This window comes from Pyrus communis, chromosome 6 (assembly GCF_963583255.1).
Source record: "Pyrus communis chromosome 6, drPyrComm1.1, whole genome shotgun sequence".
Classification (NCBI taxonomy): Eukaryota; Viridiplantae; Streptophyta; class Magnoliopsida; order Rosales; family Rosaceae; genus Pyrus; species Pyrus communis.
In genome coordinates, this window is record NC_084808.1 from 14,892,580 (window position 1) to 14,914,298 (window position 21,719).

General features: G+C 36.4%; 3 protein-coding genes across 4 annotated transcripts; all 3 read right to left on the reverse strand.

Annotated features, from left to right (window-relative positions):
- Window positions 1–94: 94 nt before the first annotated feature.
- Window positions 95–3,998, reverse strand: LOC137737567 (uncharacterized). 2 transcript variants are annotated; one of them, XM_068477088.1, is made up of 5 exons: window positions 3,586–3,998; window positions 1,601–2,833; window positions 1,238–1,387; window positions 964–1,144; window positions 95–633 (listed from the first exon to the last, which is right to left on the reverse strand). In XM_068477088.1, exons 1-5 carry the CDS (start codon window positions 3,826–3,828, stop codon window positions 455–457), a joined length of 1,986 nt encoding a protein of 661 aa, XP_068333189.1. In that variant the 5' UTR covers window positions 3,829–3,998; the 3' UTR covers window positions 95–454. The 2 variants fall into 2 exon arrangements, with proteins under 2 accessions (XP_068333189.1, XP_068333190.1); XM_068477089.1 differs by having other exon boundaries at window positions 1,601–2,847; window positions 3,586–3,726.
- Window positions 3,999–4,719: 721 nt separating this feature from the next.
- Window positions 4,720–9,545, reverse strand: LOC137737279 (protein NPGR2-like). Its single transcript, XM_068476720.1, has 6 exons — window positions 9,273–9,545; window positions 8,514–8,797; window positions 7,539–7,791; window positions 5,964–7,180; window positions 5,486–5,639; window positions 4,720–5,214 (listed from the first exon to the last, which is right to left on the reverse strand). Exons 2-6 carry the CDS (start codon window positions 8,775–8,777, stop codon window positions 4,871–4,873), a joined length of 2,232 nt encoding a protein of 743 aa, XP_068332821.1. The 5' UTR covers window positions 8,778–8,797; window positions 9,273–9,545; the 3' UTR covers window positions 4,720–4,870.
- Window positions 9,546–13,608: 4,063 nt separating this feature from the next.
- Window positions 13,609–15,154, reverse strand: LOC137737476 (glycine-rich cell wall structural protein 1-like). The gene has a single exon (XM_068476968.1). It carries the CDS (start codon window positions 14,923–14,925, stop codon window positions 13,810–13,812), a length of 1,116 nt encoding a protein of 371 aa, XP_068333069.1. The 5' UTR covers window positions 14,926–15,154; the 3' UTR covers window positions 13,609–13,809.
- Window positions 15,155–21,719: the final 6,565 nt, after the last annotated feature.

A 21,719-nucleotide genomic window follows, 5' to 3' on the forward strand; every position in this document is an offset into this window, starting at 1 on the left:
TCCAGCTTATAGTAAGGAGGTCGACAAGCTTAATATCAAATTATTATGACCGACTCGGTATGTGACTTAACTAAAATCTCCACTCCAAAGGACATCACCCATGCACCTATCGCTTGCCAAGCCGAAAGGTTAGAATCCCCTCTTTGGGCGGAAAACCACTCCACCCCATGCAACATTGCCAAGACAGTTGGTGGGCCATATTCAGCCCGACCAGCAGCCCAAGCCAAGCAGTCCATATTTAACTGGGACTCTTTTGTTTCTAGTTTGTTCCATACACATATGCTTGATTCTTACTGTTATGTCCGTGTACATAAATTGTTTCCAAATTATAACTCAATTTCTTGCAAATTGTCAAATTTTCAATCTCAATTCGAGCTCTTCCCTAAACCCTAAATCCTAAAAATACAAAAATATTTGAAATATAATTGTAATGAAGAACAAGTGGACATCATCATCATTCAACATAAACTTGCCAATAGACACCAATCCCAGCCACAAGGGTAAAAAGTATCAGTTTCCGACTGATGAAGTACGATGAAGTGGGGGATGGCTGAGGTGGCTCGTACTGTTTTCCTCTAAGCTTGGCAAACAACCTAGATCGCAGCTGAAGGAGCCGACCAGGTTTATTGGCATCTGCAAGCAAACATCAGAAGCTGTTCATGAAAGAGTAACGAGTCCATAGAGAAATACTTCAATCCTAGAGGGCGTATGGAATCCAGACTGAACTAAAAGCAGACTACCAGCCACATGAAACTCTGTTCCTGACCGTAAATAAACCCAAATAGATGCATTATGAAAATCCAAGAAAAAACCAAATTACATTTGGGAACATTTAACCTAGGGCATTTTGTATAAGATAATCGATATGTTTCAACATCTGCAACTTATGCGGTGTTCTAAATTAATACTCGTGTTGTATATCCATGAAATTGCCAATCAATATTACGCTACAAACAATCTAACCTTTGCCCTTCGCAAGTCTTTCCTCCTCGCCAACACGCCTTCGAAGCACATTGAGCAAAGCACCAAAATACAAAGCACAGACAGTGCACGTAATTGTGATAACATTGTAAGGCATGCTAAAATCGGGTGTTGTCAGGGGTACAAGCAATACTTCTGTGTATGCCAGAACAGTGCTCTTTTCCTGAAGGAAAAAAAATAATTATAGAGTGAAAAATAGGTATAAAAATCCATGAATTGAAATATGTACAAAAGAACAATATGTCAGATAGAATACCTGGAATCTGGATAAGATGGAGGACTTATCCACAGATTCATCTTTAAAAAATTGCATACTTGTGTGGAAGTTGGGAAAGCTTATTATGGCTGATGGAATATCAAATCCTTGATTGGCATCTGGCGGATATTCATCAATATGCAAAAAGCCCTACATAGATATTATAACAGTCATAAGAAAATCAACAAGTACAGATGAAATTAAGTGTACATTCAAACTTCAGTGTGTGTTCTGAGCAAAAAATATGATACTGAAGTTCCTATCACCATCGCTTTAGTCAACCATTGTTTTGCACGAGCATACGCAAAGTTTAGCAAATAGAGGAATTTTCACATAGCTATAGAACAAAGAAAAAGAAATTACCTTATCAAAATCCAAGGTTATAGCAGCTGATTTCATTCCACAAGGGAATTTCAGGACCATCTCCATCAACCCAGGTGACACCTTGTCTACAGAAGGTGAAACGCGCATCTTTTCAACGACATCTGAAACTGCTTGAAGCTCTTCATCAACAAACACTTGCAGTGTATGATAATAAACCTTAATATACCATGGCACAACCTGGAAAACTTTGACTTCCAATTTGCAGCTGCCTTCACTCGTATCAGTACCCAACAACCAATCACTCACTCCCGTAGATCTCAAGGATATTGCGATAGCACCCCTTTCATTCCCACTTCCCATCAAGAACCTACTAGCGTGTAATGGTGCTTTCTGACATGACCAAACTACAGGACGCTTCCAAGTTAGGCCTAAATCAAATGGCCTAGATTCAGTGTAATTCTCGATAGAAAATTCATATAAAACAGATGGACTCTTCTTTTCAAAGCCATTCAGTTCTTTCAAGACATTGTCTGGCTCGACAGACAACTCAAAGACAGATTCATCAGGACTAGATATCTCATTTTCTTTCTGCAAATAATCCAGTTGAGCAACTAGTCCCCTATCAAGCTGAACGTATACGGTGGAAGATTTAGCAAGCACACATCTTCCAATGACCTTCCTCCCAAAAATTGAAGTCAAGGACCAGCTTGGTTGCAATTTTGTTTCATGGGAATAAGTCATAGCAGTTCTCTGACTATTGGGTTCTACAACAACTGTGAGTGTTTGCTGAAGAAAAATTCCTGAAACTACCCCCTCTGATTCGATTTCACTTGAGGCCAACCACAACCGCTGTGAATGATAAAATCCCTTGTAGATAGACGGTCTATCCATTAATGCAGAAAGCCCAGCTTTATCTCTACAAGGTAGGAGCTTGAGCCAGGGAGTTAGGTTCTCAGTACAAACAGCCTCACGAGGCAATGTACCATACCTCAGACTGCCTGCCGCTGGGCGATATCCCCATTCAGGGGCAGAATATGTTGTAGACGATTCCAGGAAGTTGATTGATGCACAAAAGAGACCTGAGAGAGCATGAGTTAAATTCTTCCAAGAATCATCCACCTGGTCATGAGAGACATCAAAAACAGCCCACAACTCAACTCCAGGAGGCTTGGCATTGTCACTTGCTACAGGATCAAACCCACCCCAGCGATCATAATTCCATCGGCCTTGTGTGAAGGATAATTCCATTTCCTTAACATGAAACTTCTTAACCTGTCCAACCAACACTATCCCACAAGTTATTTAGTAGTTCAAGATACCACAGAAAATTTTCATAAATTCATAGAAATATTGGAGACAAGTGGACAGTTGGGTTGTGCAAGCAGTAACACTTAGAAGAATGTTAAAAAAAAAGGGTCGAGGGGTTGTCACTTGTCAGGATCTCGGATGCATTATATACTGGACAAGCAGAAGCAGAAGAATGCATGATAGCGAACATTTAAAATGTCGGTTGCAATCTGGTTTAACCTAAGAGAATCAAGTACCCAAAACCTTCCCAAATGCAGAGTGACGATTAACTGGTATGCAAACAAAGTCAAGTCTTGTACCCATCGTGTGCCCATGCCATATTTGGGTTGCGAATTCCACTACAGAACATTGATAGCAAAAAAACTAACAGTTCCTCCATGAGTCATTGTTACACACTTGTTGTTTCTAATTTCCAAACACCATATACAATCCACCATTGCAAAATTGTTGTTAATTTGCAAAGTACATGAAGATACACTACCTAACACAAAAAAAAAGCAGATGCCTCCAGAGTGCCAATTATAATAAACCCTAAAACTGAATCTCAATCCTAAAAGCTCAAACACGTAAATTTCAACACTTACAACACCTAATCAGTTATCAACTACCTTAAGCACTCTATTAAACAAAACCCAGATACAAGATCCAAACTTTATCTGTTTACTGCCTCACCCTAATCCCAAATTAGCGATTTTGAACAAATAAAAGGGACCTACCAGCTGAGATATGGCTTTGGGGAAGAGATGGTGGTGGCGACCATTGGAGCTAATATGTGGGGCCCTGCTCCGGAAGTGGAAGTGAGCCAGCACCTTTCGATCCGGCAATGGCCTCAGAAGCAACTCCTCCGAGAAATCTTCTTCTTCGACCACCGATCCCGAGGCAGCTTCGGAATGGAGAATTGGAGCGGATAGTAAGAGAGAGAGTAAGAGGACCGGTCTGAGTTGAAGGAGAAGGGCCATGAGGAGAAGCGAGCGAGCTAGAATCGGAGTGTGGGCGGCGTTGAGAGTGGCTACGACAAATAGTGTTTAAAATATCGGCTATATCGGCCGATATTTCCAGCGATATGTCGGAAATTGGGGTAGTAGGCATAGAAACTAGAAAGAGGGGGTGAAGTGAAAATCATCCATGAGTATCCCCATTTTTTTTTTTTTTCAGCCAAAAGGTTTATGGTTAATTTTTAAATAAGTCTAAATTTCCCTTATATTTCCAGTAATTAAAATTTCAAAAACTACTTATGATGGATACAAATTAGTAAAAAGAAAATAGAAAAAAATTAAGTAAAATTGGAACATAAATTAATAAGCCACATGAGAGATTTGGAAATGCTACGAGTGTATTACGAGTGTATATAGAAAAAACTTACATATAATTGGTTCATAATTAGCCTAGCATTTTCTCGTATCAATATCATTAAATTTTTGTTTATATATTGTATTATTGAATTGAAAGAACACTTATTTCATACAAAGTTAACTCTAGTAAATGAGAAGATGTTTTATGGAAGGAGAAATAAACGCGAATGTATAGGGTTGGGTTGAGGATAACAAACGCGAGCCTGAAAGTGCAAGCAAAGTGGAAGCAGTTTTGGGGGAGGTGAAGATGAAATTAGACGGACGAAGAAACTACTACACAAGATTTAGAGAACCAAGTTTATCATAAAAAATTGTTAATAACTAACGTTTAATGTTACAATCGATTCGCCGCTAACCTTCACATCATACCAATGCTTAGTATTACGACGTAATAGTATTTTTCTTCACTGTCAACTCAAAGAAATGTCATCACATACAAACGCTTAGATTATGCCGAAAGTTTACCATCCTGTTTTGGTAAATAAATAAACGAACAAATTTCACATATTAATAGATTATAACTCAATATATTTTCAAGACAGAAGGATACTTCAACATTTTTCGTATTCTAATGTATTCACCTCTTTGTATCATTTCAAAATACATATATATAACTTACAAACCACTTTCTGATTCTATCATACATGGTTTAGAAGGTGCAACAAGTCGGGGGTGGCCATCGAAAGGGTTCGATCGGCGCATGTTCTTCAAGAAAAGCTGCTGCCTCAAAGCACTCGGCTGTTTCTAGCGTTGATGCCCTCGCATCAGCTTTGTACAGCAGCCCCAGATTGTACCAAGCAGAAGGGTTTCCTCTGTCAAGTCGTAGTGCATCCATGAGAAAGCTTCTAACGACTGGTAGAGATTGGCCACCAAACTGTCTGAGTATACAGGCAGTGGATATCAAGCTTGGGACGTGGGTAGGTTCAACATCTAATGCCTTCCTGAATGATTCCAAAGCTTCTTGCTGGAGACCCTTGGCTTCGTAGAGTAAACCTAGCAAAATAATCAAAGTTTTACAAGAAGGTCCACAGTGAAGGCTGATGAAAGATTTCGCTACAAATTTGAGTAGCTTGGTGCCAAAATTAACAAGCCCTGACTTTTTTCTCTTTGGACTCAAAATTATACTTCTAGAATTGTGACTCTGTGCTACCGGAGACAAATGAGTAGCGGGAAGTAATAAAGTCATCCATATAAGAATCCAAGACCCAAGGACTCAAAATAATGCCAGTGTTTTATATAAACGAATATAGCTACAGCAATATACCTGTAGAGTGCCATCTGGAAGCAGAATGAGGATTGATGCTCTGGGATTTTGAAAGGCAGACCTCAGCATCCCGCCATTGGGACAAGCTTGTATATAAATTAGCTAAATCGTGCCACGTCTCCATTTCCAAGCTTCTATTATGGTTTCTCCTACTCTGTAAATGTATAAAGAGACATAATATATTCTACAATTTGCTACCAAAAAACAGCTTTCTATAAATATTAATTGGATACTCAAGATAAACTTTAATACCATATTCCTTGAGCATCTCAAATAACAAATAATGGTTACGCATTATGATGCTGAAATATTCTCAAATTATATTTGAAAATACATGAAGTTTATGATCCACCAGTGTAATGAAATAATGAAAATTTTGGCTAAAAGTAAGAAAAGATTTGCCAGCAAGACACTTTTCAAATACATTAAACATGTACGCTTCAAAGGAAATGGAACACAATGAATTACCACCATTTACCTTTAAAAGCCTCTTCTCAACACCAAAGTTTTTTGTCCGAACTTGAAGAACAGCCAGAAGATGGGTGTATGTTTCTATTGCATTCTTCAGCTGGCCTTGTGCAATATGCAGTTTTGCTTTAGTTCGCAATAGTTCTCCTTGATCCCACTTCCCTGTCTGATCTAGAGCAGCATTGATTACAGTCTCAGCATCAATGAACCGTTTTTGAGCTGACAATATTCGTGCCAAAAGAGCATATGATTTTATATTGGAACCAGCCTCAAGTTTTAATAGCTGCTTTGCATAATAAAGTGCAATATCCAACTTCCTTTGCTCAGCGTGTTCTAGACAAAGATGATATACAACGTATGGAGATCTCTCTTTTGTAATTTTATCAGCAGTTTGTAGTGCTTGTAATGCTTCAGACTGCTTCAAAATCCTTTCAGAATCAGAAGCGACTGATCTGGATTTAGCTGACAGGGAAACACCAAGTAAGCAATTTGCGATACTCAACATTTGGCAGCATTTTCCATCCAACTCTGACAGTGCTTTGTACACGTATTTGGTCCCATCCTCAATGCAAACCGAATTTTCACTGCAAATCTTTGAAGCCAGTAATAACTCCAGAATGCAGTCCGTGTTCTCTCGATTATTTAAAACATTTTTTAAGAGATTCAAAGCCACCAAGTCCTCACCTTCCCCATAGTAACAAAGTGCTAGAGTGCAATATCTTTCTTGTCTTCCCATAATTCCAGGAATCAATTCTTCAACCTGATGGGCTAGGGCCCTCACTTTCCCTGAAATGGACAAGGCAAAAGAAAGATGATCGAGGATTGATGGGTCCCATCCTATCCTTCTGGCAACAAATTTCCTTAGTAGAACCAACAACAGCAGAATAGCCTCTTCTATATTGTTTCTTGGCACAAAGGAGCTTTCCATCTGCGAACGGAGATTTGGGGGGTTTGCATCACAACCACTGTACAGGAGAAAAACTGCAAATTCTTTTTCTATCTTTGAAGCAAGTTCAATGTCAAGATTCCAACGATAGAGGAGAGCCTGCCGGTATGACAAGATAGCTTCTTGGGCAGCCCCAGCAAGTATCCACAATTCTGGAAGTAATTCAACAGCTTTACCTACAGTCTCTTGTAATTTACAATCTGAAGCAAAGTTTTCGGGCAAGCCATCTGGTAATGCAGATTCTACAGTGTCCAAAATAAGTTTGCAAGATTGAGCAGCTTCTGCAAAATTACGTCAGCAAGCAAAATCAGAACTGCAGAAATTATAAATAGTATAATGTACTATCTCCATAAGCTTACATGTTTATAATTGTACGGGTAGAAAGTGTAGCAGAAGCAGCCAAATATGCAGCTTAATGTATTAAACACACAATCATGAATTTCCGTCTGTAATTGTGTGGTTGACTATAGTTATATTCTTTATAAAGTTCTATTATTGTAGAAGAAAACTAAATGATCCAGGGAGCATTCAAAGCTCATGATATGTAAACATATCACAGATAAGACACAAGAAAGTTGCAAAAGTCTGAACATATATAAGAGAAACAGGGGCAGGAAAGTGAACAAGACGGAAGGATACCTCCAAACCGTCCTAGACCCTGCAACGATTTCGCTTTCAGAAAAATAGCTTCAAGGAGTAAACTAACAGCATGCATAGACATGGGTGGGCCCGCATCACTTTGAGAACGACGTCTGTTGGTCTCACATCTTCGAGAAATGGAGACTTTCATCTTGGGAATCACACCAGCAATGTCAATTCCTTCAAATACATGAAGTGCAGCTTCTGTGTTACCTTTTTGATACTCAAGCCTTCCTAATAGAGCTCTTGCTTCCTACAAAATGCACAGGTCTCTTAGCTTTTGGAATTATTTGAAGATGACTGAAGATTCAAAGCAAACTGCATCATCATACAAATGTAACCATGCAGATGATTTGATATGAAGTCATTTTGGGAAATCCGAAAAATCTCCTATTAAAGAAAGGTTGGCTACTATCAATAGAACAATTAACCAAATTCCACTCCAAGAAATTAAGCCTGGTTTGACTTCAGTGTCCCATGACAATGACCATCCAAAACTAATTTGTCAAACAAGCTTCCAATTTTTACAAACGGCAAACATTGGCACTCAGGATTTTGTCAAAATTGGCGTTACGTACTTGAAATACTAAATGCGTTTAAAGGTATCTATTTTCACCGCTAAATAATGAATTAATATAGGTTATATACTATATACCAATGTATACCATATAGAAACAGCTAACAGAAATAAATTAACAATTAGAAGGAGAAACCGAAAGAAACAGTCCCACAACATAAGTTTCTACACGATCCGGTATATATTTGCAGGACTATAAAGGCAGAAATAACCACAAAACATAGTCATTCATAGCATTTGCAGTTGCACAAAATGTGCAACTTAATTCCATTCGAGCATACAGCGAAAAAGCTCAAATTGTTCAAGTTGTTGAACTTAATAGATAACGACTTACAAACAAGTTAAAACAAAAGCCATACAAGGAAGTAATGGCTATGCAAAATTTATATGCAACCAACCTCGTAGTTCAGATAACCACTCTCTCGCAGAGACGATTCAGCTTCTTCAATATTGCTGTTATCCACCTTTGTTTCTATCTCACCCGTTCGCGACGAGTGGCCAGTGCCACCACTAGCTGAGTAGTCCCGAGTAGCCAGGGAGTCAGACGAATGAGGGACTTCATCTACCCTTAATTGCTCACCGGAACGCATACACTTGAGCATTTTATCCAACCTCCCTTTAATGCTGAATCTTCTCTTACTCATCCACTTCTTAGTTCTCATACCGGATCAAACCAATCGAACTGTTTCCGCATTAACATTAACCAAAAATAAACATAAACAAATTAGAAGAAAAAAAGAATCAGAGGTCTTCAATGAACATACATGACAGAGCTCTCCCTAGGGTCATACACTCTCAGATCATGAGCACGAACACACCCATTGACTCTATAAACACTTCTTTTTCCCCAAAAATCCTAATTCCCAGAACTCAAAATTCCAAAACTTTCCCTACATATGGAAAATTCAGCAATTATTCCGGAAACCCACTTCACAGAATCACCAAAATCCATGAAATTGCAAACACTAAACATCCAACTAGCTCATAAAACATGAAAACGCAATGAAGACCAAGTTTCAATTCAGCACAAAAAAAAACACCACAGCATGAGAAAACACAATGATTGCTGGAACAAAAAAGTGGGAAGAGCGAGAAAAACTCATCAAAGCATGAGAAAAAGAAGAGCTGAGATCAAATACAGCTTCCAAGAAAAGCACCTTTTGGCTGGCAGCAAAAAGCATTGGCTGAGCCCACAAGCCATCAACATTCTCCCCATGCTTCCCCCCCTCTCCAATTCATCAAAGGAAAGGGATCGCCTGGACTTCTCCTCCCCAAGAATCCAAAGCAACAAAATAAATTGGCCCCTTTTCTTTCTTTTTTTTATTTAAATCTCTTTTTTTGTGCGCTGCTTGAGAAATTGCCAACAGTTGTGGTTCTGGAGCTGCTCAGAGTTTGATGCATTAAATTTTGAAAGCTGACCCCTTCAATTCAAAGATGTGAACAGAGGGAAGATTTTGCGCACCCGTTTAATTCCTTGAAAATTATATAATTAATTTTATTACATTAAAAAAAATACTTAATTAATTTTTTTTTTTTCAAATGCCAGGCAATTCGAAGGGAATGTCCTGGGCCCACTTTGAAAATCTAACCCCCGTATTTTTCACTTTATCTTTTTGTCAACTGCCGGCCCCGGCGACAATCGCATTTTGCCCTTTTGCATTATATAATATTGGGGGAGGATGGCTGCCAAATTATTTATTTTTTTTATTATTCATATATTCTAAACTTTTTACCTGATTGTCTTTGCTTCTTTGTCATTGTGACCATAATTTTCTACTTGTACTTTGGCCAAAGAAAATTCAGTGTCCGCGGTGACATGATATTTTTAAAAATGTGATTCTTATAGTGAAAAAATTGTTAATTAAACTCTCATCGTGAGTTCGTTAACAATTGAAGTCCGAACCTAAACTTCCATTAGTAAACTCCCATGACTATCACGTGGAGGAGTTAAATTTATCATTTCAATCCAAATTAAGAAGACCATGTGTCTAATATGACTTTTGATTTAATTGGAATTGGATTTCGCAATAATGGCTAGGATAAAAAGGTGAAGCTAAACCTGTAAATCCACGTCAATGGCTAGGATAAAAAAGTGAAGGTGAAGTCACACCTGATTTCTTAGGTATGGTATTGTTTGAAAAATCACGATGCTTTTAATAAACCATTATTGTTTGTATTGCCTACCACGTCTTTGATCATAAGTTGAACTTATGAACAAACTAAGTCTAATCAAGAGCAGAAAGATATATGGGGCAGCAAATTGAATATATACACACACACACATATATATAGGCATAATTACTAACAAGGCTCATCACAAAGGTTCAATTAACAATTTTTTCATTACGAGGGTCACATTGAAAATGTCGTAGCACCACATAGGCCAACAAAAAATTTTAGCCTTTAACTTTATATGCATTTTTTCAGTAACATAGAAACTACTTTCTATCTCACTCAGCGCTAGTCTGGTATTGATATGCTGTTTTAAAAAAATTAAAAAAAAAACTGATTCGGTTGTGTTGTGAGAATAAACAGCAGTAAAATAAAGTTATTGAGTGTTTAGTTTTTTTGTAAGAGTGCTTTTAATAAAAACAAAATAAAAAATAGTGTCTGAATGTTTGATAAACTTTTATATAAATTGCATTGCATATGTTAATGATTAAAAATGATATGGTATTTAATGTGATATAATAAGTCAAAGACAATAATGTAGGGGCAAATATTGCAATTTTGTAAAACATGTGGGAGTATACTTGCCATTTGAAAATTTCATTAGATGAACATTGATTACCATGCTTTGAAAAAAAAAGATTTAGAAGCATAATTGACCCTGCTTCTGCTTTTCTACTCAGCAATTTTTTAAAAAAAAACACTTTTTTTTTATTTTACCAAATGCATTTAATGCTCTAAATTTTTTAATAAGCTGTGTTTTTTTTTAAAGCACCACAATCCATAATTTCAAGATATATTGAAGGTGAAAGAGAATGATTTTTCTTGTTAGCTATGAACGAAATTCACTCCTGCTAATCCTACTATTTTAAGTAAAATTGGAAAGCATAAGTTTTTATTCACGAGTAATCCATCTTCTATCTTTAAGATTGATCATAATTTAATAATTTCTTCCTTCAATATAATTTTTATTTACTAGGTTATCAATTCCAATTTAATTATGTGTACCAAACGAACCTAACTTTAGATGAATCTGAAATATTAATAGTGATAATGTTAGGTAATTTACTTATCAAAGATCAATTTTGCAGTGTTGTTTCTAGCAAATTATCAGCAAAAATTATTTGTTGATGTGAAAATTTGGTGCAACTAGAGGGTAAATGTTGACCGGTTCGGTATAACCACCGAAGAACCTGCAAAACCATCCTGCAGGAACCTTGGCACCGGTGTGTTGTGTTGTGACAACATAGGTAAACAGATCATGCATGGATAATATTGGCAATTTAAGCTCGCCAATATAAAATAATGTCTCTCATGTTTCTCACAAAATTGAGTGTTTTATATATGATTGGTTGTGTGTTATTCTCTTCTAATAATCTGCAAAACCATCAGGAGGAACCTTGGCACCGGTGTGTTGTGTTGTGTCAACATAGGTAAACAGATCATGCATCGATAATATTTACAATTTAAGCTCACCATTATAAGATATTGTCTCTCAGATTTCTCATAAAATTGAGAGTTGTATATATGATTGGTTGTGCGTTATTCTCTTCCGATCATATTAGTTGGAATTAGTCACGGTAAATTTTTCTCTCAATTTGACGCCATGACTTGTAATCATTTCATTTCAATAATATTATGTTGCTTCGTCTCAAATAGCCGGCCTTTACAGAACTTCTGGCCACCATAATTATTGGGGTAATTTTTTTTTTTTAATGAAGAAAAACATATAGTATAACCGTTTCCAGTACAATCGAAAAGAAAATCATTTCTGATAGCAGTGAGTAAAGGCTAATATACCCAAGGGCATGAGCCCAAAATATAAAAGAAAATGCCAGAATTGAATATGCAGGGACCAAATTCGATAAGTAATTGGTTGACAAAAACAAAGAAAATAAAAACGAGGACGGCCATAAGTAATTGGTTGGTGCCATCTTAAATTCTGCTGTCAGCAATCTACCAAGATTTAAGTTCAGTCCTTTTCATCTTTTTTTAGAAGAGTAAATTGTAGTTATGGTCTCTTAACTTTAACTCAATTAGAGCAATAGTCCATCAACTGAAAATTCATTATCATTGGTCCATCAACTCATCAAAACGTGCAACTATGGTCCCTCAACTAAAAATTCATTACCATTGGTCCCTCAACTTTAATTCAACTGGAGAAATGGTCCCTTAACTTTAACCCAATTGTAGCAATGGTTCTTCTAACATAACTCGTTTTAACAAAATTTTGGAGTAATGGTCCATCAACTAAAAATTCATTACCATTAGTCCATCAACTCATCAAAACGTGCAGCTATGGTCCCTCAACTAAAAATCAATTACCATTGGTTCCTCAACTTTAATTCAACTGGAGAAATGGTCCCTTAACTTTAACCCAATTGTAGCAATGGTTCTTCTAACATAACTCGTTTTGACAAAAATTTTGACGTAATTGACGAAAATGATCATAATTACACACTTTGATAAGTTGAGAGAGCCTAATTGTATAAATGATCATTCCAACATAACTTATTTTGACAAAATTTTAACGAAATTGATGAAAATGATTATAGCTACACATTTTGATAAGTTGAGGGACCAATGGTAATGGATTTTCAGTTGAGAGATCATTACTCCAATTTGATTAAAGTTGAAAGACCATTGCTATAATTTACTCTTTTTAGAAAGTTTAGTTCCTGGTGTTTTTGGTATTTGGCTAAAGTAATCGGAGAAAAGGTTTATCGATGCTACTTGTTGATTAAATTGTTAATTTATTTCAGAAGTACAGATAACTATACGATATTTAAATTATATGATTTTTTTTATTTTTTTAGGAAAAAAATTAGATAAAAGTAAAGAAAACAAACAGTTCCGGTTATGATGTTTGTACAACGTTAATATGTTAATCACAAGTGATGAACATGTAAGTTCCCCTATAAATGGACGCAAATATTATCTTGCGTAATACTTATGTATTCCAACCCCTAATCAATCCTATATAAAAAAAAATATCACTCCAATTAGAAATTATTTCTTCATTTAAATATTAGTGAGAGTACAAAATAACATATTCATGATTAATAGTCTATTTATTTCTATTTATTCGATATATTTAAACAACTAGATGATCTCCACATATGAATATAATTTTTTTTTCATAGAAATAATCTTCAAATAAAAATTAAGTTTTCAATCATTTTAATTATAAAATTTATACATAAATATACATTATTCTTTCGGTTATAAAAATAATGAACTCAGAAGCATAGTAGGGGTTCTTTTGTCATCCCAGAAGTAGACTTCTGATTGGATATAATCTATTTGACAAAATTAATCAAAAAGTAGTAGTAATAAAAATTGTTCATTAATTATTACACAAAGTACTAGTTGATAGATCCTTCGTTCATATACATGCGTGTGTGCATGACATGAAGCTCAGTGGTTTCCATAAAAAAAAGAAAAAAAAACATTAAGCTTAGTGATGTCTAATACCACCATCGTTCATAAACATGCAAGTGTGTAAGTGCATGCATAACATGTAGCTCAGTGGTGTCCAATACCACCACCTCCACCAGCACCGCCACCTCCACCAAATCCACCACCACTGCCTACTCCCCCACCAAATCCGCCACCGCCTCCAAATCCGCCACCAGAACCTCCCCCTATTCCTCCTCCAAAACCACCACCTTTGCCAAATCCGCCCCCAATCCCACCGTCAGATCCGCCTCCAACGCCACCACCGACTCCCCCACCTTTGCCAATTCCTCCTCCAAGACCACCACCTTTACCAAAACCACCACCACCACCAATTCCACCACCCTTTCCAATGCCTCCACCTACTCCACCTACTCCACCACCTTTACCAAACCCTCCTCCTGCTCCCCCACCAATACCGCCACCTTTTCCAAGGCCACCACTGCCACCGACACCTCCACCCTTTCCAAAGCCACCACCAGCTCCACCACCAACTCCTCCACCTTTTCCTATTCCCCCACCAACACCGCCACCTTTACCAAATCCACCACCTGCTCCACCACCTTTTCCAAAGCCACCACCGGCTCCGCCACCACCACCACCGGCTCCGCCTCCAACTCCACCACCCTTGCCAATGCCTCCTCCTTTTCCAAAACCACCACCAGCTCCACCACCTTTTCCTATTCCTCCACCTACACCACCTCCTTTTCCAAAACCACCTTTTCCTATTCCTCCACCTACACCACCCCCTTTTCCAAAACCCCCACCAGCTCCACCACCTTTTCCTATTCCTCCACCCTTTCCAATTCCACCACCGACACCACCACCCTTGCCAAAACCACCACCAGCGCCACCACCTACTCCTCCACCCTTGCCAATCCCACCACCAATGCCACCACCTTTACCAAACCCACCTCCAGCTCCAAATCCTCCACCGCCTCCAGCCCCACCACCACCTCCAAAACCACCACCAGCACCGCCTCCAACCCCACCACCAGCTCCAACACCACCACCTCCACCTACTCCACCTCCAGCACCAAATCCTCCACCACCAGCTAAGTTCTTCTCCTCCTCATCACGCCTCACACTCACTACGTTCCTTGCAACCACACTCACTGCAAGAATTTGAATACAAAACAAAGAAAACAAAGCAAGCTGCTGCGATCTCCTACTACCGCGTCCCATTCTCAAAATATTCTCTTACAACTCTGAGCTGCTTGCTGAGAGCTAAAGAGATCATTGGCTTCTTATTTATACTTGAGCTTTGCTTGAGCAATAATTAATCGGAAAGAGATCCTCTTCGGATCTCTTCCATCAAAGCCATTAATCAGGACCTTCTAAATTTTATCTAACAGCCCAACTGTTTTAACCCCTTAAAAGTTATGATAATTTTTAACCGTTAAATGAAATTTAGAAGATCCGGATCATTTGATCCGGTGACCTTGAGGATCTATTTCCTAATAAATCGACCTCAACAACTAACTGATCGCCACATTTAATTATTAATGCAAACCCACAATTCAATTGTCGGTACGCGTAAGACTTCTTGTGGTTTCGAACAAACAAAACCCTAATTAGGCAGATAGATAGATAAGTAGTAAGGGCAGCTCTAAATGCATGCACCCACAAATCAGTTATTGCACCCACATGGCTAAGTTTTGCTTCACATGATCTTCTTCTTTCCCATGAAACTTGGATTTTAATTTGGTCATGCATCATATCAAAGAGAAAATTTTCATTGTGACGGGAACACGGATGGTACATCACGTGTTTTTATGTAAGTGGTGGGGAATTTTATTTCTTAAGTTATTAACTTTTTAATACACATATTCTACTATTTATATGGTAACATGTGGTGTATCATCTCGTATACCGGTCACATTGAAAAATCTCTTCATATCAAACTCTAAACGAGCTAGCTAGCTAGCCTGTCTATTTAAATATACAAAAGGGCACCAGATTGTTACCAGTAAACCAAAGTGAAAGAATTTGCACCTTCACTTGCAATATTAAGTAACCAAATTAATTAAGTTAGTTGGGTCACCCAGTTTTTGAGTATTATAGAATTTAAGGGTATTAATGTTAGGAAGAATAAATTTTTAAACCAAATTTGTAAACAAAATAGTGTGATGATAGATGATTGGATTATTACTTAAGTATTGATTAACATGCTTATTTCCTATTGGTAACACATCATTTGGTTAAAAATTTGATCTTCCTAGCATTATCCAAAATTTAATCTATTTAGAGATTTTTATAGTAAATTAATAAGCTCCAAATCCACAACTCTTTTTAACCATTGAGAGACTAGCCACCACCAGCTCCACCACCAGCTCGTATGCTTTCAAGAATTTTGACAATATAACAATTTTAATTACCTAAAAATAACTCAAATGCATGTGTAGATAAGTTCGAAACCTTAAAATTTTAGTTTCATTTATAAATGTTGAAAGAGGTTCAAAGTTTGAATACCGTCTTTCTTCTTTGAAGCAAAAATAGCATATTGTTTGATTGAAGCCTTCCGCATTTTGCATCGCAGTTATAGATCCATGCACTTGGAATTTTTTTTTTTAATTTTGGTTGAGCAACTTCTGAAGAGATGCATGGTTGTAAACGAGACTAGGTTAATTATGCCATGTGCTCTTGGTAGATGAAGAAGTTATTGCCTGTTGAAAAATTTCGCTTCACGTACTGCTCGCACTTAAATTCTCATCAAACCAAAGAACGGCTAGCTAATCGTCACCACATATTCAACATATTTTATTATTCAAATACACAGATTCATCGACGTAATGTTATACAAATTTTGAATAGGTAGAAATTGAGTTTTTATTTGTTTTGCCAAATAACTAATTTCATAAAAGATAAAACACACTAATACAAAGTGAGGTTAGTATGAAGATAATCCACAACACAATAAAAGTGCAGCCCTGCCCATTACAAAAGTAAACCGGTAAGAAGAACCAACGAACTAAAAGAATGAATGGAAAATGGGGGTGGGCAAGCCACCCGCGCGAAAAGCGCTCCAATAATCCTACCAAATAGGGCGAATTGCAATTTAGCAGCCACCGAAACCCACAACACACCTCCAACTAAAGTCCATGGAGGAAGAACTCGTTGAGCCAAATAGCCGAACCTAGTGGGCATAAGCTTGCGGCTAGGAATAGCAATTTGGGAAGGAAAAAGCATGAAACTCAAATCTGCAACAAGATTGCCAAACATTGAGACAAAGCTCAAGGAAAATGGGACAAGCTCAAAGCAAAACAACCAGAAAGGAAGAAGATGGGGTTTAGGGTGGAAGGAGGGGAAAAAACGAAGGAGGAGATGGGGTTGCTACTGACCCCACCCAAGAGGAAGGGCCGGCAGCTAAAGGTGAGATTGATTTGGAGGTTCTAGATTTGGGAGAGCTGGAGCAGCGCACTAGAGTTTGAGATAGAAGAAATAGGTTGAAACTCAGTTATTTGAGATGAAATAAAATAAAACAATTAAGTGATGTTCAATCAAGAAAACTGACTAAAGAGAATTGATACTTTACAGGTTAATAGGTTATTGGTTTATGCAATATCTCAAAAGTGAATGTAAAGTTAGACATTCGAGTATTCAGATTAACGTAATTTTAGTTATTTAATTTGTGTGCCAATTTTGGGTCTCTAGTATAAAAAAATAAAAAATAAATAAAAACAGGGCGAACCATTTTGGTATAATCTCAGTTGCATAAACACATCCAGGTTTTTAGAGTTTTCAATCAATTTTGATTATTTTATATTTGTTTTCAATTAGAATTTGTTATTTTGATGAACAAAAAGTTAGAAATATTTTGGAACCTCTACATATCTGTACATGCTAGAATTTTTAGTTTTTACATCTACACCACCTAATATAATTAATGCTAGCCTTCATGCACAGACAAGGATTATTTGCCCTTCCACTTCCGGTGCCCTCCCGTGCCCTCCTGTTTTGTGTAGTCACAGTTAAGCCACGTCAACATTTTATATTACTGGTTATAATGTTTTCAGAAATGTTTTATTAAAACTTTATTTTCAGACCCACTCACACTTATTTTTCGCCCCTCTAGGTTCTAATAGCAAAGGTTTCATACCGACGAGGATTATTGGCAAATCTTGGTGTAGACAATTACCTTTGATGGTATAATTCTCATCCTATTTTACTGTACTGTAGTTTGCTCTGACATCATTTGTGAAATAGATCTATTCCCTCTCATATGTGCACTTTTATATTTAGGCACCTTTAGGTTTAAAATTATTCACATTTTTCACATCACTACACTTTATAGCTTCGTCACCTTTCAGGTGTCGGCCAACACAGCTCGATTCGAAGTCCTAGTGGACATTTTGGTCATGGTGTGTCATCTTAAGTGTTTAAAAATAAAGAAGATAATACAATTGATTGAACCACATTATTGTGCGGGTGTGAAATTTCTTTTTTATCACTGGCGATACGCGACTCTTAAGATGTTTTGGACTTGTTTAAAAATAGAGAAAATAATATTTAATAAACAACTGATTGAATCACATTATTACTAACCTAATGTGAGGTTAAGCCCACCCCCTCCTCCTTAGTATAGATAATATCGTTTGTTCGAAAAGAAAAAAAAAACATTTGACAACTAATAGAATTACATTATTATGCGCGTACGAAATACCTTTTTTATAACTAGCACTACGCGTCTTTTAAGATATTTTGAACGTGTTTAAAAATAGAGAAAATAATATTTAATAAACAATTAATTGAATCATATTATTGCTAACTCATTGTGAGGCTAAGCCCATCCCCTTCCTATTAGTGTAGATAATATCGTTTGTTCGAAAGAAAAAAATTATTTGACAACTAATTGAATTATATTATTATGCGCATGTGAAATACCATTTTTATAACCAGCACTACGCGCATCTTAAGATGTTTTGAACGTGTTTAAAAATAGAGAAAATAATATTTAACAAACAACTGATTAAATCACAATATTGCTAGCCAATTGTCAGGCTAAGCCCACTCCCTCCCCCTTAGTGTAGATAATATCGTTTATTCAAAGAAAAAACAATCATTTGACAACTATTGAATCACATTATCATGCGCATGTGAAATACCTTTTTTATAACCAGCACTACGTGCCTCTTAAGATATTTTGAACGTATTTAAAAATAGAAAAAATAATATTTAATAAACAATTGATTGAATCACATTATTGCTAACCGATTGTGAAGTACTAATTATAAAAAAATAAAAATAAAAATAAAAGCTGTACAAAAAGAATTAATTACAAAAAAAATATATTAGTTATATGATGAAAATACCCCTATATTATTTGATTCATTATCTTGAATTGCTTTTGAAGTTTTTTGTTTGAGGGGCATTGATGTCCAATTATTTTTAGTGAAGCTTGTGATCCCAAAGATTACTATTCATTGGGCTGTTGGCTTTATATGTAAGATTGAGGTATTCAGTTTTTTTTTTTCACATTATCTATAATAATTTGGATCTCTATATTTCCTATATTTTTGGTGATTGTAGCTAAATAAGTTGGTAATTAATTAGATCTAAAAAAATCAAACGAACCCTTAATTATGCCATATATCGTGTGGATATATAGCATGCTGAATTGAAGAATTAGATAAAAAAAAATAATTAATGAAAATTGTATGAAAACTTTGAGTATAAGGATTAACTTTTTAGTTTAAAAATATAATTTTTATATTAAAATGAACAGTATCAAAAAAATTTCGTTAAAATTCTCAAAAAATAATCCAGTTGTTTTGCATGAAAGTGTTTTCCAACTACATTAAACATAACACTAGCTAGTGCCAGCTGAATTTGGTCCAATATTCCGGATTTGGATCCTCTCCGAATCTCCTGTCTGGGGATCCCGGGGATCAAGGCACAAGGACCATTCATCAAAGATCGTGCGGTCACAATTAAATGCTTTTTACGTAAAATGAGATTGTTTTACTTTTAAAAATATAAAAAATATTTAATTGTAACCGCACGATCTTTGATAAACGATCCTTGTGTTTTGATCCCCAAAATCCCAAAAGGGGGATCGGAGAGGATCCAAATTCCAATATTTCGCCCATAATACATTCAAATATTGCTTTTATAATTGAGTTAGGTTACCATATTAATGAGGATTTGACAACTAAACAGTGTCCACTTTTTAATAAAACTAAACAAAATAAAAGTGAAAAAACCTAGCAGCCACCGCTTCCGTCCCCAGTCACACCACCAATCTCGGCAGTCCCCGCCGGTCCAACAGGACATTCTCTTGATTTTCTTTGTGGAAATTTTAAGAATTTTCAATCATGTTCGTTTATCGTAAATTGAGCAGTCATTTTTTATCAGGTAATATTTTTGTTCAATTTTAAATAAAATAATTTACAATAATTTCTAACTGTACATTATAAGATGAACGGATACGATTTACGAATATTTGAATTCCCGTCAGCAGCAACTTACTCACCCACGTCAGCGCCTACCCCTACTCTTACTTGCCGTCACAAATGCTTCCTCCATCTACACTTGTGAATTTCAAATAAGTGGAGCTTTGCAATTGTCATTGATGACAAGAGGATTCTTGGTTGGACAACTTAAAATTCGTCATAAAGATAAAATTGTCAAGATCTAGTCGTAGCACACTCAACCAATTTTTAAATTATTCACGATATTTCTGTCAAAATATCTATGATCATCTTTAATTTTTGAGTTAAAATTTTTAGTTCAAAAAATTTAGGTTGTAATTTAGAAATAATTTTTTTGTTCAAACTCTTTTGGGTTAAAATTTTAGCTCTAGATTATTAAATAATGAATTTAGGTTTATTTTTTTCTTAAAGTAACTTTTTTAAAAGAAAAAAAATTATGTAAATTATCCTAATTTAATTTTATGAACATTTTAACATAAAAATATTTAGATTTCGACAAATATTGAAAAATTACTAACCGACACCATGAAATTCATGAAACACTATGAAAGAATATGAAACACATAAAAAAAAAATTTAATTACTTTAGTCATTGGATTTAAATTTAGACAATTAGATTTTTTTTTACCGTTGGATTTCATCAAATTAGATCTTAACAATTGAATTCAATGAATTTATAAATATAAAACTAAAAAAAATATATATATATATGGTGGGCCAACCCCACTAATTCAAGGGGGAATCCTAGGCTAAATTTGGTCTAGAAATGAGTTTTGAGTTTTAACTTATATGTGCCCTAAGACCATCTCCAACAATGGGCTAAATGCCAAATTTCCCCCCCCCCCAAACCATCTCCAACCCATGCTAAAACATTGGGCTAAATTCCAAATGTTAAAGTTGGGCCAAATTCCCCCCAGATTCCCCCCCGCCCCCCCCCCCCCCCCGCGCGACTGGACTCGCTGGCCCAAAGGCCAGTCTCGGCCCGCTCACTCGTGAACGCGCCCCACGCGGAGCGCTTGCAGACCGTGCCCGACAGGGTGGGCCCCGTTGTCAGCGGGTTGTCGGCCACCCAGATGAAGTCGAACGGCTATTTTTGCAATCCAACGGTTGCGTTTCAAGGACCGTTGGTTGATCCAACGGTCCAGATTCAAATTTGATTTTTTAAAATATGTTATTTTAAAATACATTGAATCCAACGGCTGAGATCAAATATAATCAAATCTAACGGTAAAAAAAAGATCTAACGGCCCAAATTTAAATCTAACGGTTAAAATAATTAAAAAAAATTATTTAACTCAAAATTCACCCAAAAACTCTATAAATACCTATGTATTTGTTCAAACATCCACACAAAACTCAAATTTCTCTTACAATTCTTCCGATTTATCTTTCTACCATTTCTTTCCATTTCCAAATTGTTCAACATGGCAAGAGAGCATATTAGAGGTCGTAATTGGACTTGTGAGGAAGATGTTGCTCTATGCTTGGCATGGGTTTCGGTTAGCGAAGATGGTGTAGTTGGCACTAATCAAAATAAGAAGGTTTTGT

Coding starts and splice junctions, on each gene's coding strand:
- LOC137737567 (XM_068477088.1), bottom strand. CDS start 3,828: ATGGCCCTTCTCCTTCAACTCAGACCGGTCCTCTTACTCTCTCTCTTA. Junction 1,388..1,600: donor TAACCTTGGATTTTGATAAG/GTAATTTCTTTT, acceptor ATATCTATGTAG/GGCTTTTTGCATATTGATGA. Junction 1,145..1,237: donor CCATCTTATCCAGATTCCAG/GTATTCTATCTG, acceptor TTTTTCCTTCAG/GAAAAGAGCACTGTTCTGGC.
- LOC137737476 (XM_068476968.1), bottom strand. CDS start 14,925: ATGGGACGCGGTAGTAGGAGATCGCAGCAGCTTGCTTTGTTTTCTTTG.
- LOC137737279 (XM_068476720.1), bottom strand. CDS start 8,777: ATGAGAACTAAGAAGTGGATGAGTAAGAGAAGATTCAGCATTAAAGGG. Junction 7,181..7,538: donor GGGTCTAGGACGGTTTGGAG/GTATCCTTCCGT, acceptor GTAATTTTGCAG/AAGCTGCTCAATCTTGCAAA. Junction 5,215..5,485: donor TTCCAGATGGCACTCTACAG/GTATATTGCTGT, acceptor TTATTTTGCTAG/GTTTACTCTACGAAGCCAAG.